This window comes from Paralichthys olivaceus, chromosome 4 (assembly GCF_024713975.1).
Source record: "Paralichthys olivaceus isolate ysfri-2021 chromosome 4, ASM2471397v2, whole genome shotgun sequence".
Lineage (NCBI taxonomy): Eukaryota > Metazoa > Chordata > Actinopteri > Pleuronectiformes > Paralichthyidae > Paralichthys > Paralichthys olivaceus.
The window spans coordinates 4,136,767-4,153,123 of NC_091096.1; the positions used below are offsets into that span (position 1 = coordinate 4,136,767).

Consider the following 16,357-nt stretch of genomic DNA (forward strand, 5'->3'; position numbering starts at 1 on the left):
TTACTACTTTATCTTCTATAAAACTTTAATCAAACTTAATTTAAAAATTAAATCGGACGTGAACTCTAAATTTCTAAGTAGATTATAGGATGAGGATGGTGTGAGACTCAAACACGTGACGGTTGTCAGATGAAACATCCTGACAACAACGAAGCTGGAACCTTTGTGGGAGGATTTTGTCTTTTGACTTATCGTCACTGAACAAGCGGAAAGTGCTATGATCGCATTTGCCAGTGTTTTATTTGAGCTTTTCCTTTGACCAGAGTATGAAAGAAGTCAACTTTCCCATTTTTCACATGAAATGAACAATGTTTATATATTTATAACACTATATTGTTTATAACAATATTTACGCTTGTTGATTGATTCTGAGTCCTCAGATCTGAGGAGGACATGAGCTGTGATGTCACCTCTGAGGTTGACACATGTAGCATGACTGTCACAGTCACGCGGAAAAGAGTATGGAAATTGTGGGTGGGTGTAGATGACCATACTCTTCCAATATCGTATATAAAGGCATGTTCATGCGGTGAAAGATTTTGTATGTCACTTCTATGTGGTTTGTTAAGTGAATCTGCTCCAATCGTCGCCATGAATTTTAAACTCTGGGGACTTCTGAGACTCTTTGGTAAATATCTTTTTGATATGTAATGTTGTTAGTGAATGTATCTAGTAACGCATTTTAATATTAATCAGTTTCAATGTCCTGTGAGAATAACTTTCAAATTTTATTTTCTACATGAAGTATGTTGCAGGCAAGCTTTTAGAATCTATAAATCTCAATACCCCTTTTTTTTTGTGGTTTGTTTTGTTCTTTATTCACATTTCTGCAGCCACTTGTGTCTATAATTTGGTTTCTTAATTCTAAAGCTAAATGCTGCAGAGGGACGTAATTCCTGCAATAAACTATTTAAAAAAAATCAAAGATGACAGGAAATCTGAAATCTCAAATAACCACATTTTCTGCAACATCTGTGTATTTTGCTTTTAGAATCAAAATGGGATTTTAAGCTTAATCCACTGGCACATACACAGAGCATGAGAGCAGTGATCAGCATCATCAAAGAGAAATCAATCACATAGTAGAAATGTTAGTCGCAGTTTTCTTCACATAGAAATCAAGAAGTATTTAAAGTTAAATTGCTTACATCATATTCTGTGTTACATTTGAGTCACGGGTATCCTCTTTGTCTTTGTTCAGTTCTCGTCCACATGATCCTGGAGCTGCATGGGAGGCCTGTGTTTTCTGCTCAACTCAACTGCAGCGACATAGCCCAGGCCAAGTCTCAGTTAAAGTTGCTGAAAACTGAAGTAAAAGAGCTACGGGAACAATACGTAAGTGTCATGTGTCTTCTGATTATGACTCTCCTCTTCTATCTATTTCTTTCTATGTCTTTTTGGACAGCAGTCAGACTTTTGGAGACATTTTGATCTTCTTGCACAGCTGTTGATGTGATATCTGACAAAATGGTATTACAGCTACTTTAGTTTGAACATCCTCCGCTGCTTTCTTTTTATCGACTATCAATGAAACCACCTAATCTGACTTTGTGATGGAGTTTCACCTCATATCTTTCACCTCATATCTTTCACCTCGTATCTTTCACCTCGTATCTTTCACCTCGTATCTTTCACCTCATATCTTTCACCTCGTATCTTTCACCTCAACGAGGACGAGTTGGTTATAATGTTTATTTTAGAATAAACATTATAACCAACTCACGCCCAGCTTCACCGTGCACACTTCATCTTCTCACTACGAACCAGCGTTTCACCAGTAAAACTAGTAGTGAGGAGGAAATGAGTTGAAGCAGCCTCAAAAACAATATAGTGCAAAATTCAAATGCACTGAAAAGCTATTTCTCAAAAATATCAAATACAAATCGTACACATAATTTATCTTATAGTTTTAAATATGCTCCAACAAAAAACATCCCCTTCAGCTGCAAAGTGCCTGATACAAATCTTGTTTACATCTGTAAGAGCTCTGTCAAATAGACTAAGAAGAAAAATAGATTTTCTTACCTTTAAATTTAAATTATTATATTATATTATCTATTCAAATTATTTGCTTTATCAGTTTAAATGAATTAATCACTGATGTAAATAAATGCATATCTATCACCACTGACACTAAAATTCCTTCCATTTTACTCTTATTTGCATTTTACAATCATCACTCAAACTCCATGAAATCATATCAGATCTTTTCTTTCTTTCTTACAGATAAAATATCACGGAAACATCTCTAATCCCACCAGCAATGATATTCCTGACTTCGAAGTGTCCGGGTCCAACACTTTTGAGAAGCTGCAGGACGTCTGCGTCAAGAACATGCTTCTCTTTTCGCACATTTTAATCGTTGAGCAGCATCACTCAGAACTTTGGAAAGAACCTGTTCTCAAATCATACTTGACACTTGTCAAGGATCGCCTCTCCCACCATAATTCTACAATACAGGCTATTCTCACTAAACTCTCTCTTCAAATTCCTTTGCCATCAACGCCAGCCCCGCCGAATGTGTCCACTGATCATGCTTTTGCTAAAAAGAAATATGGATGGCATGTTATTGTCAGACTGAGCGACTGGCTAAAACAAGAGGCCCACGTTTATTCTGACATCTGTGATAAAAAGTTGTCTAAACTGAAGCTGTGAATTCACAAATTCAAAACTAAAATTTCCCTCTTCATTTTGATCTACTATAGAATTGAGCAACCATAAAATCCAACTCTTATGTTGGTGTTAAAGTCCTGAATCCATGTAGTGAATATTTATTTGTTGAATATGTGAATTATTAATATTTTTATTGGAATGTGATGTAGCTTAAATTAGGTTTTTTTATTTTTATATTGAATATGAAATTATTTTCTAAAAAGTGCTGATGTCATTATTATTATTTAATCATATAAAGACTTCTTGCATGCAGTTTTTATTTATCTATATTTATATCTATTTGTATTTCTGCCCAGTATTTGAGTCACTCTTGTATTTATTTCTTATTTAATCATTCCTCCTGTTTCATTTATATTTTTGTAAGTTAATAAAAACTTGTTTGCACAATTCCTCTGCCTACTGATGTAATTATTCTTCGGCATCTCGGAGCACATCCTCGGAGGGGTCTGCTCCCCCGGGCCACGTCAAAGGACAAAGGGACAAATAAACATACCCAGCGTATCAGAAATACAGATTTGTGAACTCAGTTCTTGCTGCACATGTTGTTACAGTTAATGCTTTTCTTCGACTTTAAAAGACTTTAAAATGATTTGTAAACACGTATTTGACAAAAATGCAGTGTGTTGACTTGCATTTGGGAAATATATAACTTGAATTCAGTAATTCTCTACAGGCAGCCCAAAGCAGATAACGCAGCTGATCAAATAACCATTATTACCTCCATCAAGGACGGAATGTTTTCATCCCTGTCCGTCAGCAGGATTACACAAAAACTACACAATGATTGTAAAAATACAATCGGACATATTATGAGTGATTGAATTCCAGGGGACTGTTGGGGAGGTACGCTTTCTACTGAGTTCTATTCTATAGTTTGTCTTAAATGTTAAGTGTTGACATGGTAGATTTTTAACTTGTATTCAGTGCAAATGCAATGGGTAACTCTTTAATGTGGTTCATGCAGCTCACCCAATGACGGTTATTTATTGACTGTTGTTTGAGAGAGGTTGAGGTTTGTGGTTTCATTATTTCCAATATGGAAAGCTAATCAAATCTGCTGCTAGCTGTAGCTTACAACAATGGTGTCAATCTTTTCCTCAGATGTTTGCCAACTAAGTGAATTTCCCTGAATACCTCTCCTGTAACAGAAAAAGCTTTGTTCAATTAAAACTTGATAATTTGCAACGATTGACGCGGCTCCCGTGTGACGGCAATTAATCAACTTGCCAAACGAGAAGGGGCTCTGATACATTTCCTAATTACGACAGTTTGTTTTCTCAGCCATCGCCGATGATTAATTGTTTAGCTCTGGCCATCTCTCCCCTGTGAGCGGCCCACACTGCCTGAGGTGGAGAGAGAAGCTGATAAGAATCTCCTTCGGAGAGCTGCAGGTTTGGACTCCAAGCGCTATGTTGCACAGTGAAATACGAGGACAGATGGACAGCGCACAGAAAAGGCAGATAAGTCTGTCAGAGTCTCGTCAGAACGATGCAGGAGAACAGCAGCACTGTAACAGAGATTAATGTGAGTCTGCTCCTCGTCAAATGAAGTGATCGATTAATGCTGTGCTAGAAGTTCTCATGTTTTGTTGTGTATGAGCCTCAAATGATTCTTTATCGCCCAACTTTGGAAAACATCATTTTATGCACCTTGAAATTTCTTACAGGCGATTGTGACCGATTTAATTTGTTCCATTTCACAATTTTTGTGAAACGCAGCTTCTTGAAAATTTGACTGCACCTGAATTTTAAAGGTTGCTCATCGTCGGGGAAACTGAAATTATCGGTGAGTTCAAATTCACTCTGCGAACGTTTTCTTCAACTAAATTGATCGAATTGACAAACCTTACAAAATATTACTTTAGTTGGGCCTTTACCATAAACTGTGAATAACGGTAAAGTACCCGTCACATTTTTCTCAAGACTGATATTTGATCAAGGTTTCATTCTTCCGATAATTTTGGATTCAATTAATTATGCTATGCTATAAACTACAAACGACCCCAGTGTCCAACTGAATTTATGTCATAAAAACCATAATATTAACCTAAGTGATTTTATTTCACAGTCACTTTTATTAAATAGCCGTTCCATACGCATGCACTATACAGACCTAATGACACATTCTCTGCCGTTTGAAAATACTCAACAAAACATTTAAACAGCTGTTTAATGTTCCCCGTTTAAAATGAAGCTACTTGATGACGTGAACTGGTTTGAAGCTAGTCCTGATGGATGAGCTGCCTGCTATAACAACCTGATGATCATCACGGATGAATGTATGAAGCATTCTATGCACTTATGAAGTGTAAATAATCAAATCACATATAGACTTTGTCCATTTTTTTTTGAAGCTGGTCTCAGATGTCTTCCTTCCTTTGTCACTATGATGCAAAATTATCCAAGACAGCTGTTCATGTGTAGAGAGTCTCTGCTCCAAGCAGCCTTAGGTTCCTCCAACCCGGAGGCTTCATCGGCCCACTGCTCTTCCAGTGAGTCCTTCAATCCGGAGGAGATGCTCACACGGGAAGAAGCTCTGGCGGACTCTCTCCGTAGCAGTACTTTGCTTGAGGGTTTCGGTAGGTGTTCTCATGTTGAACGCTCTGCATGACAGAAAAAGAAGTTAAACTAATTACTACAAGTTTTTATTTGTTACAAAGCAGATGGAAATGTTGTTGAGCTTTCGAGAATTTCTCAGTTAAAACAGCATATGTTTGAATATTGGTTGATTTTTGAAAAAGCAAACCAACAATAAATAATACTCTTAAAAGGTTCAGAGTGTAAGAATTAGGTTAAAGGGATTTTTGGCAGAAACTGAATATAAAATAATGCTAGTGATGTTTTCACTGGGGTGTTTGATCTAAATTGTATGAATTGTTGTTCTTTACCATAGAATGAGACCTTTATATTTAAAAACTTTATATTTAGACGGAGGGGGGGGGGGGGGGGTCCTCTCTGTTGAGGCCGCAATGTTTTTAACTGTCGTCCAAACTGCACAAACTAAAACCTGTCGAGTTTTCACCACGGGTTCTCTTTCATGTTGGAAAGTAGAGGGTGAAATGAGAAGAATTCAGCAGCAACATGACACCTCACCTCTAGATTTCACTAAATTCTGCACAGTGAACCTTTAAAGAGAACAACATTCAGAAAATTATTTCTATGGCAGCTTGTGAAAAGTCTGTTAATGAATAACATACGAGCAAAGGGACTCTGTCTATTAACAGATAAGTGAGACATATGGTTGATTATAGTTAATATAGTTTTTACTAGGTGGTCTTTTTGTGTATGATTGTCAAATAGTTTTTGAAAAGTTAGGAAGGTCAAAGTGGCTCATTTTAAAATATTTTTGTCTCATCGCATACTTGTGAAGACGTTCGACACTTGGCCAGGCAGAGCTCAAAATGATCCTCCACAGCAGTGAAGAGATTCTGGAAACCTTCAGCTGCACGATTCAGGAAATGCTCGAGCAGAGGTTGCTGTAGGAGATAAGAGACAGGGCAAGTTTAAAATATCTTTTTTTTTCAATTTTCTTTGAAAAACGATTATTCAGCTCCCTGAATTAACAGCTCATCGTTGGTTGTATAAACCCTCAAACTGTCTGATCTGTATCTGATTGCATTAACAAACCAAACCCCCAAACATCCTTTATGTGACAGGATCAGATACCTTATCAGGCTGAAGACAACAGGACACGCAATACTCGTAGATGCTACAGCAGCCATTGGTCAGGCAGCTTTTACAAATGTACTGCCTGGTGCTGGGTGCATTGACGTTGCAGCAGCCGTTAACCAGCAACTCCTTTCTCTCGCAGACGTAACCTGCAAAACATTAACACAGATAAGCATCAGCGTTGATCAAAGCTTGGTTACCTTTCGATGTCAGGCAGATGGGTTACTCACCAAGTTCGTCTGTGAGCAGTGTCTTGCCCTGGATTGAGTTTCTGCACTGAGTAATCTGTCTGCTGCTATTACCCAGGTTGAATCTGACTTTCCAGGGGATGCGATGGTCTGAATCTCGGACCTCTAAGAGCGTGCGGTCCCGTATGGTTCTTTCCTCCTGCAAAAATTCACACAGGGAAGTCATGAGATGTCATCAAAACACAAAAGGCAAAAAGGTTCTGAAGGAGCAGAAAATAAGAACGGCCACTGCTTCTTAAAGGTTCAACATTGAAACTGTAATAGGAGAGTAGTTTTGGAATAAATATAATTAAAAATATGATTCTACAAGTTACATTTCTTTGAGGACACTCTTCAGAGCCCATCAACAAAGTAGTAGATTGGTACTTTGCATGTGCCTGATCGTGCACTGATCACTGCTGTTCAACAGCGTTGCGAGGAGGTAGGGGTTCCACTTCAGATAAGTAATGATATTTCAGCAACAACTCAAAAACCAAAGACCAAATCTTCTAGGTCATTATAAAACAAAATGGGACCAATTTTAGGATTTTTCTACAATTCAACTTTTCTCTACTTTCACCATGGAGGATTTGTTTTTGTCTGTATTTTCTTAGCAGGGTAACTTAAAATGGGTTGGAAGGAAGAACCCATTCTATCATTATGTTTCAGCCCTGTCCGTTTGTTTGTTGGTTGGTTGGTTGGTTGGTGAATGTTTGGTTGAAGGATGTATTGAGGGTCAGGAGGCAGATTCAGGAATTTGTATCACCTTCTTAAACAATGGAAAAAAACCAGGCATGTTTAAGAGACTGATTGTGTGTGAAATTGTGCAGATCCAAATAAAAATGGATCTCATGAGTTTTAATATTGTTACATACAGGGAACTGTTGGACTTTGGTGGAGGTATGCACTCTATTGGATGCCAGTGTAGTTTATATTGGGGATATCAGAGCAAGAAAAGAGCGATAGAATAATTCCCTGTGACCTATATTAAGGGAGATATAACCAATCGATGTCACTCAGCATAAATCAAACCCTTCCTTGGTGCATGCTGGTAAACATCTGATTCAAGTCCTCACCTCTGACACACTGTTAACCTCCCTGCAACATGTGCAATATATATATATACACAACCATCTTCCTGTTATTGCATATTCACTGTCACACCCTTGTTGCAAAATCTTAGAAGACAGAGAAAGTTGTGCAGCGATCATGATGGATCTCCTCCGCACTGAGCTCCATCACCGGCTGGTGCAGGAGGTGGGGAGGTGTGGGGAGATGGGGGAGGCTTCTCTACCTGTTTGAGTGTGCTGGTGAGGAAGTAGATGAGAGACAGTCCGAAGACGACCCCCAGCACCCAGCGCTTCCTCAGTAGCCGCCGCAGCACCATCATCATAGCATGGCTTGGTTGTGGAGATGCTGACGGTCCCGAACATCCAACCTCCGAGGCTGGTTAGCTTCAATCCGACAGCTAACGAGAGGTTTTTATACCCAGATAGCATCCATGCTAGCTAACCCATGCTGCAGGTTGGGTTACTCCGCGGTGGTAAACATGTCTCAGCAGCTAAGCTAACATCACAAACGCCTGCTTTGTTGGAACTGCTAGCTAGCTGTCAGTTAGCATTAGCTTTCTACCCCCCCACCCCCCCTAATTAATCAAATGTATTTTACAAAACAAGACAAACAGACTGTGACTGATCCCAGTGACGCGCTTTCGTTAGGAAAGGAAAAATAAATGTCGTGGTGTTCGGCGGCTGTGACGTCCGGACGCGAAACTCCAGCAAAACACACTTCCAACGCGGAAGTGGTTCGGCGGGACGGAGGGCGCTGATTGGTCAGACACGCGCACCGCGGTGACGTCATACAGGAAGTGTTCCGGAGCAGACGAGTCGAGCTTGTTCCGACGATGAGGAGAGAAAGAGGAAGATTCGCTCCAACGATTCAGGTGAAATTAAGAGATTCACGTGAGAAACACACGCGCGGCTTCGTGAGGGGTGACGGCTGATCTGTGTTCGCAGGGCCGGACCGTGCGGGGATGAGCGGGGTGCCATGCAGAGGAGACACAGCAGCAACACGGATGGCATGCCCTCTGAAAGGTGGGTCGGCTGGATCCTCACCCATACAGTCTATGATCCTCACACAGGACAGCTGCTCATTCACCTCCACCGGGTTCACGACTGAAGGAGTAGTGTATGAAGCCTCTGCTCTCACACATTCACAGGCTGAGGCTTTCCTCATTGGGTTTTTTCCAGGGCTAATATAAGATATGATAAGATAAGATACTATAGGATAAGATAATACAAGATTAGATAAGATAGTGTAGGAGAGGATAATATAAGATACGATAGGAGAGGATAATATAATATAGGATAAGATAGGATAGGAAAGGATAAGATAATATAAGATAGGATAAGATAGTATAGTTCAGGATAAGATAGTATAGGATAGGATAAGATCATATAGGATAAGATGGGAAAGGACAAGATAATATACTGTAGGATAAGATAATAAGATAATATATTGCAGGATAAGATAATATACTGTAGGATAAGATAAGAAAATATAGGACAAGATAATATAGGATAGGATAAGAAAATATAGGATAAGACATGTATTGATCATCCATTGAGGAAATTCACAATTGACGGAGCAGCACAAGGAAGACATGTAAGAAATAAAAAATAGAAATACTGTATTCAATAACAGTGTGAATACTACAAGGCTGCAATAAAAAGATAAGGATAAAGGTTGTGTAATTGAGTTCCTTTCAAAACAAACTATTAATCAGTGGTTCATGATTGTATTAAATTGTCTACAAGTCAGATGGCTAAGTGTTTCTCGACCAGGTTGGGCTTAAACATCCGCTTCAGACATATTTTAGGATGAATGATACAAGAATTAAGATAAGATTGAGATAAGATCAGATAATCCTTTATTAGTCCCACCAAGCGGAAATGTGCAATATTACAGTGGCAAGTCGACAAATAGACATCAGTGAGTAATCAGCAACATGCAATACTTTAGTGTAGGGAAATATAAATGGAATACAAACTAATTTATACTGTGTAAAGTGGAGTTACAGTCTGTGGAAATACTGAATTACATTTACTGTATATTGAAATCACACATGGAAAAAAAATGCCCCCTGAAGATGTCGCCCGCTGCTGTATAACATCTCTAAGCTTTGCATTGGGAACCAAGTTACCACGAGCGAGTGGTGAGGTCATGAGTGACATTGGAGAAGGCCTCCATTTTCTTTTTTCACACAACATTGTGGCTGAATGGGAGCGAATCCCTAAATCTTCCAGACTAATGATGATTTCTTTTTTCTCCCCTTTCAGGAGCCGAAGCCAAACTCTAGGATCAGAGAGCAGCCTTGATGAGGGTGGTGTCTTTGACTGCCTGAAGCCCGACTCAGCTGCCTCACCCCAGCAAATGTTCTCTGGCCTTGTGGGTGTTCCCTCCGGTTCCGTCTCCTCCGCCCAGTTCCAGGCAGCCGGCTTAGTCCTGGGCTCTCCCCCTGAAGTTTTTATCCAGATGACTGCATCATCCAGAGAAGAAGGGGGCCCCCACCGCTCTGAGGGTGGACCTTTTCTCCCTCGTCCGCCGCCGCACCACCATCACCACCACCATCACCACTTCCACCACCAGCCCCTGCAGCACAGGACATCCTCTCTGCTCCAGCAGGCCACCACGACGGCCGGCTCGGAGAGGCATGGCTCCAGGGAGGAGGGCCAGGAAGACCCGTCCACGCCGGCCCCAGCCCTGTCTGAGCTGAAGGCAGTGGTCACCTGGCTGCAGAGGGGTTTCCCCTTCATCCTCATCCTGCTGGCTAAAGTCTGCTTTCAGCATAAGCTCGGTAAACCAGCCCGTAGAGCAGAGTTCAAGTGCTTCTACAGGTGTCTAGTTGTGCACCACTCACATTTCATCAGGCCTGGTTTAGTGATGATGTTGCTTCTCTCCTCTGCAGGTATTGCTGTGTGCTTGGGCATGGCCAGTACATTCGCTTATGCCAACTCCACATTCAGGCACCAGGTGTCATTACGGGTAAAAAAATTGTAACTGCTATATTTCAACGTTCACGAGACTTTTGCTGATAATGAGCTGACCAGTTTATTTGGTCAGTTTCTAACCTTGTAGCTGTACTGCTCTCTCGTGTAACGCACCAGACAGTAAAGCAAAAATAGCATCAAATTCCAATTTTAAATTCAAAGTAATAAATTGTAAGATGTTTCTGTTTTGTTTTACCAGGAGGAACGTTCTGTTTTTGTTGCTCTTTGGATCTTGATGTTCCTTGCAGGGAATATATTCTACATCTACTACACATTTAGTCACGAGGAGCTGCACAACAGGTACAAGCAGAAATACAAGTGTGATTTTATTGTTGCTTTGTTTTTTTCTTTTCTTGCCATCTTATCATTTGGATTGATTCAACATAATTACGTTTTTCCATTCATTCTCTTTTGTGCAAGTCATTTTGTTTTTACTTCCATTTCCTTTAGGGAGTCTGTCTCTTCTTGTTTGGTCTTGTCCTGTGAGTATTTTGTGTTAATTCCATCGTTTTTAGTTTTTCATTTCGTGTTTAACATTTGCTTTGCTGTTTGTTGTTCAACCACCCTGAGTGGAAACACCAGATTCTCCAATATCAGATCATTTAGATCTTTTTAAAAAAAAATCTCTTCCAGCCTTATATTTGCCAAGCCCAACCTCAGCAGCTTTGACTTCTTCGACCTGATCTGGGCCGTGGGCATCACTGACTTTGTCCTGAAATATTTCACCATCAGCCTGAAATGCTTCATTCTCTTTTTGCCCAAGATTCTTCTGGCGTTCAAATCCAGGGTAAGAAATCCTCATTTATCCCTCTGATCCTGAGCACATCCACAGAAAATATGACTTTTATGAAGTAGACTATCTATCTATCTATCTATCTATCTATCTATCTATCTATCTATCTATCTAAGATAAAAATCTGTGGATTTTCCCCTTTAACATGCAATGTGGTATGACTCATATAGTGATGTTTTTCAGGTTAAAAATGAACTCGGTAACAGAAAAGTTCACAGTCAAAGTTGTGAAACTTTGTTCATAATTTATGAAAAACAAATTGGCTCAGCTATGATGAAATGCTCCGCAGAGTGAAGAAAGTGCTGAAGGGTCACAGTGTGAAGCTGTTTTGTATTCATAAGGTTTTAAATGGTCCTCCTTAGGTGAGCTTGTGCATGTCTGCGCTGCATTGTTCTGGCCTGAGGCAACAGAAACACACACACACACACACACACGTACAGATTCATTTAGATTTCCATTCAGGTACAGCTCTGGTGTGTGTTTGTGTGTTTGGCGAGTGACGGGTTACAAAGTATTAGGATTAAATTTTCCACTGATAAACAGACCTACAGGCCTGTCAGAACCTCGGCAGCCGGCAACTGAGCTCATTTGCCCTCAAGGGGGTTGCAGGGGTGAGGTCATTCCTCCCTGGAGTTCAACCATTACCTGTACCCTCCACTCTTACACACACACACACACACACACACACACACACACACACACTCACAGTATTTGATAGCTTCTGTAGGACGCATGTTGAGTTTTAGGGAGTCTCAGATTTCATCAACACTGCCCTCTACTAGTTTATAGAGTCTATTCTGAACTCCATGAAGTCACAATCAGTCTTCTTCGTTAGTGCATCCAACCAGTGGTACACTAATGATCATACATCTGCAGTCAGTATGAGTCTGCACAAACAGCCACACACACAGACGTTCCATGACCTTTTATAGGCTCGTATTTACTTCTTGTCTTTGAATCATGTCATTGCTGGATATTCTTTCTTTTAATCTGCAGTTTATATTTTGTTCTATTGGCCTCAAAAATCGACTGTGTGTAAAAATGGTTGTAGACCCCGAGAACAGAAAAAAGAAAGGATGGATAAACAAGTTGTTTCTGTGTTGATCATATATGGAAATTGCAGCCAACATTTTTAAGCTGAATTACGTCCCCAACCCAACCCCAAAGTAAAGATGAAAATGTAAAGTTGTGTTATTGTGCTGTGGTGGAGGAGATTAAACGATCAGATAGGAAACCACTCAAACACGGCCTGAAGTGCAGCTTACTCAAACTCCCTGGCTTAGGTCCAAGCTTTAGATTTGACTGTTTTTGCGTGGGCGTGATGGGCACTGTGGGATACGAGGCTGAGGGGACAATAAGGAAGATGAATTAGCCACGAGCGGAGGTCTTCCTCGCCTACCAACCTGGCTGCTCGTGGCGCTTTACCCACAGTCATCAATCTTTGTCAGCTGCAATCCAGGAAGTCATTACACAAGCTGGGATTCCATGAGGCCAAAGGGGATTCAAGTTTGCCTTCATTTTGGTCGCCTCTGTTTTGTTTGGTTTTTTTTTCAGCGTCCCGAATCACTTAACGCACTTTGCGGCATCGCGGGTCTTAGCGAGAAGTTGATTTCTTCTCTGTGATTATGGATGGGAGGGGAGGGCCTTTAAAGGCAGCCAGGGAGCCCCCGCAGGGCTGGGTTTAATGTGGGCGCTGGGTAGCAGGTGGAAAGAGCGGCTGCCAGTTTCCCTTGCAGAGTGGGGAAATTGCCTGTACCGCTGTGAAACTGTGGAGCTCTGGACAGCGGCCATGTTTGGGCTGGAGGCGTGCTGTTTTAAGCTTTTAATACTGCACTGCTCTTGACTAGATAGAGGAGTACCCCGAAGCTGTTCCGCTCTTCCTGCTTCTCGGACACTTAGAGTCGATCAAAGAAAGAACACGTTGTTTATATATTTACATTTATTTGAAACTTGAAACTTCCTTTTTTGTTCCTTCCTGTTTTGTAGTTTCTCCTTCAAAGACACTGCTTTTACAAATAGTACAATATTAAGTCGGCACATTCACTTAACTCCCATCTGCATATGGACACAAAGTTTGATTAAAGCTTCTAAAGAGGCCTCAGCAGCCATTCTAGTTTCTAATTGTGTGTATTTATCCAGGGTAAGTTCTACCTGCTGATCGAGGACCTGAGCCAGCTGTTCAGGGCACTGGTGCCCATCCAGCTGTGGTACAAGTACATCATGGGGGAAGACCCGTCTAACAGCTACTTCCTGGGAGCCACGCTCATCATCATCTACAGCCTCTGCAAGGTAATCACAGTAAAATATAGGTACAATTATCTCGCCAGAAACATGGCAAGAAGCCATTAGTGAGAATTTCTCTGACAACTGTTGGAGTAAATGTTCCAGAATGGCCAAAATCTGGTCATCTGTTATTTCGTCTTACATTTTTTTCCAGTAAGAATAGGCACGTTTTCTGAAATGTATGGTAAAAATGGTTGATCAGCTCTGCGGAAAAAACACTTGGGCCTGGATTTTGCACGCAGGAGGTTGTGGCGTGTCAAAAGTAATGCAGTAAAATAAGGAAAACCACAATCTGGGTCACAGCAAAGTCAGCCACTTTAAGGTTCCTCGTTTAGATCTATGAGTCAGTTTCGAGTCGGTCACAACATCGTGTGGGAAGCAGAAACAGTTTCAGTGGAACTTGGATGAACGAATCTCTGAATGATGCAACGATGAACATAATAATTATAATAACACAGTGAGGCTTCTGTAAAGTGTGTTGACAACTGCAGTCCGGTTTTTTTTTTTTTTTTTTTTAATGCACCAGTGATTCAGTGGATGATCAGCTCGTTCGTGTGAACAGAGTTTGTGTGTGGGAATGTTGTGATTGCTGTGGTTTAAGTACATTTTGCTCGTGACTGAAATATCTTAGCAACCATTCTGTGGTTTATTAGCTACCCTGGTTGAGCAGGTGATGTACGGAGGCTTAAGTCGTCCAGGAGCGTCCGCAGGTTCGGTTCTGACCCGGCCCTCTGCTGCATGTCTTCCCCACCTCCCTCTCACTCTTTCACACTTAACTCTGTCTATCAATACAGGCTTAACACAAACAGCTAAAATAGGAATGTTGCTCTCATAACAATAAAAAGTGATTTGTCTTCTTTGTGTTGCAGTCCTTTGACATCTGCGGACGTGTATCAGCCATATGTAAAGCCTTGGCTGTGCTTTGCAGCTCCCAGGTCAGATTCATTTAGTTTTCTCCACATTTCAGGACACACAAACAAACGCAATTTGCATTGAAAGTTTTTAATAAATGTTTGATTCTTAAACTGTCAGTTGTTGTATTTTCAGAGTTATGGAGTGAGGGCCGGCAGTCAGCAGTGCAGCGAGGCGGGTGATGTCTGTGCCATTTGTCAGGCTGATTTCAGGGACCCCGTCGCTCTTCTCTGTCAGGTAAAGAGTCGGTAAAACTGGAAGATAGAATTCTTAAAAGAACGTAGGCTGAAAATTAGTGTCTTACTGTTCTCTGAGGTTTTTTATTTTTACCATGATGCACAGACACGCTGAAGTACTTTCACTGCAGTTTTTTCAGCTGGTGTAGTATAAATGAGAGGGAAAGAAACTGTTAAAGCTGCAGTTGAGTCACATTTTCCTTTGTTCGTTCCTCTGATTCCATCGATTCAAGTGTTTCTTAAAAAGGAGGTCAAAGGTCAGTAGAAGCTACAGCCCGACTGAGACCAATGTTAGGGAGTAAAATCTTTCCCATACCAGTATATCTGGCGATGATTTTAATTTTTTGTAATGAACAATGATTCCTCAGGTGTAGTTATTAGTTATTCAAACATAAACTTTATTTTAAATAACTATAAATAAACTACAACCAAAAATATACTAATTAGAGGGAAATTCTTCGTTTATTCTGTAATAGAGAAACTTTCATCTCAGCAAACAAAACGCTGATACTGATACGTTTTGGGAATTTTTAGCATCCAAACAATGAATCAGCTCTAGTATCAGCTGCTGAGTCAGTTACAGTCTATATTCTGTGCCAGATCGTTTACGACAGATTTTTAGAGAGAACCCTTATGTTCTTGTGCAGCACGTGTTCTGTGAGGAGTGCCTGTGCTTGTGGTTCGACCGGGAGAGAACGTGTCCGCTGTGTCGCTCCACCGTCATTGAGACCATGCGATGCTGGAAGGACGGCACCACCTCGGCTCACTTCCAGATATACTGAGCCGTGACCGCAGGACGATTTGCTCCCGCAAAGATGCAACTGTGCTGCAACACAAGTTAAAGATGGTGTGTCGTGTTTCTCTGTTTTGGTAATTCTTGAAATCAGGTTTTAGCACAATTGGAGTAACACACACTGCATGTGGTCGTTTTTAATCTTGGAGCCAAGTTGAGCTTCATAAGAAGCTGCTGTTAGGTGCCACATGCATTAACAAAGCTGTTGACCATTTTGCGGTTGTGGCAATAGTCCCATTTATGTGTACATGCTGATTTAGCCTCTGTTGTACATTTATTTTACACAGGATTGAGTGTGGTGATAATGTAAATAATCCCAGCAATCAGATTTTTTTGTTTTTCTTTTTGATTTTGTCACGTATGTATCGTGCCTGTAAAACCTTCTTTTTTAATTTTTTTTGTTTGCTATTTAATTTAAAGGTTAGAGATATTTATTTGAACAAAGAGAAATGTCCCACAAAATATTGCAAGTAGAAAACAACATCAAACATTTGTTCTGTCTGTAGATTGAAGCTAAAAAAAACCTTGAGGTTATTTAGATAAGGTGTAATGAACATTAGATGGTGTGTGATTTCCAAATATGTTCACATTTTCATTTATCAGTGTTCATGTCTGCATCTGTGGGTACTCTTAACATGAGTCATTTCCTTTAGAATAATGTGAACCTGTTTTGAATTAAAGCACTTTAGCTCGCTGTATCAAGCACACTTCTTATCTAACTGT

At 40.5% G+C, this 16,357-nt stretch overlaps 2 protein-coding genes and 1 long non-coding RNA gene across 3 annotated transcripts; 2 read left to right on the plus strand and 1 right to left on the minus strand.

Moving 5' to 3' along the window:
* Positions 1-441: 441 nt before the first annotated feature.
* LOC138407438 (uncharacterized) lies at positions 442-3,062 on the plus strand. Its single transcript, XR_011240845.1, has 3 exons — positions 442-628; positions 1,202-1,335; positions 2,227-3,062. It is a non-coding gene; the product is annotated as an uncharacterized lncRNA (long non-coding RNA).
* Positions 3,063-4,727: 1,665 nt separating this feature from the next.
* spring1 (SREBF pathway regulator in golgi 1) lies at positions 4,728-8,391 on the minus strand. The gene is made up of 5 exons (XM_020099276.2): positions 7,863-8,391; positions 6,572-6,728; positions 6,339-6,490; positions 6,035-6,148; positions 4,728-5,275 (listed from the first exon to the last, which is right to left on the minus strand). Exons 1-5 carry the CDS (start codon positions 7,959-7,961, stop codon positions 5,192-5,194), a joined length of 606 nt encoding a protein of 201 aa, XP_019954835.1. The 5' UTR covers positions 7,962-8,391; the 3' UTR covers positions 4,728-5,191.
* On the plus strand, positions 8,373-16,330 carry rnft2 (ring finger protein, transmembrane 2). The gene is made up of 10 exons (XM_020099275.2): positions 8,373-8,510; positions 8,584-8,661; positions 9,907-10,424; positions 10,536-10,612; positions 10,817-10,917; positions 11,251-11,404; positions 13,550-13,699; positions 14,563-14,628; positions 14,741-14,842; positions 15,489-16,330. The coding sequence occupies exons 2-10, from the start codon at positions 8,615-8,617 to the stop codon at positions 15,621-15,623; spliced, it is 1,350 nt and encodes a 449-aa protein (XP_019954834.1). The 5' UTR covers positions 8,373-8,510; positions 8,584-8,614; the 3' UTR covers positions 15,624-16,330.
* Positions 16,331-16,357: the final 27 nt, after the last annotated feature.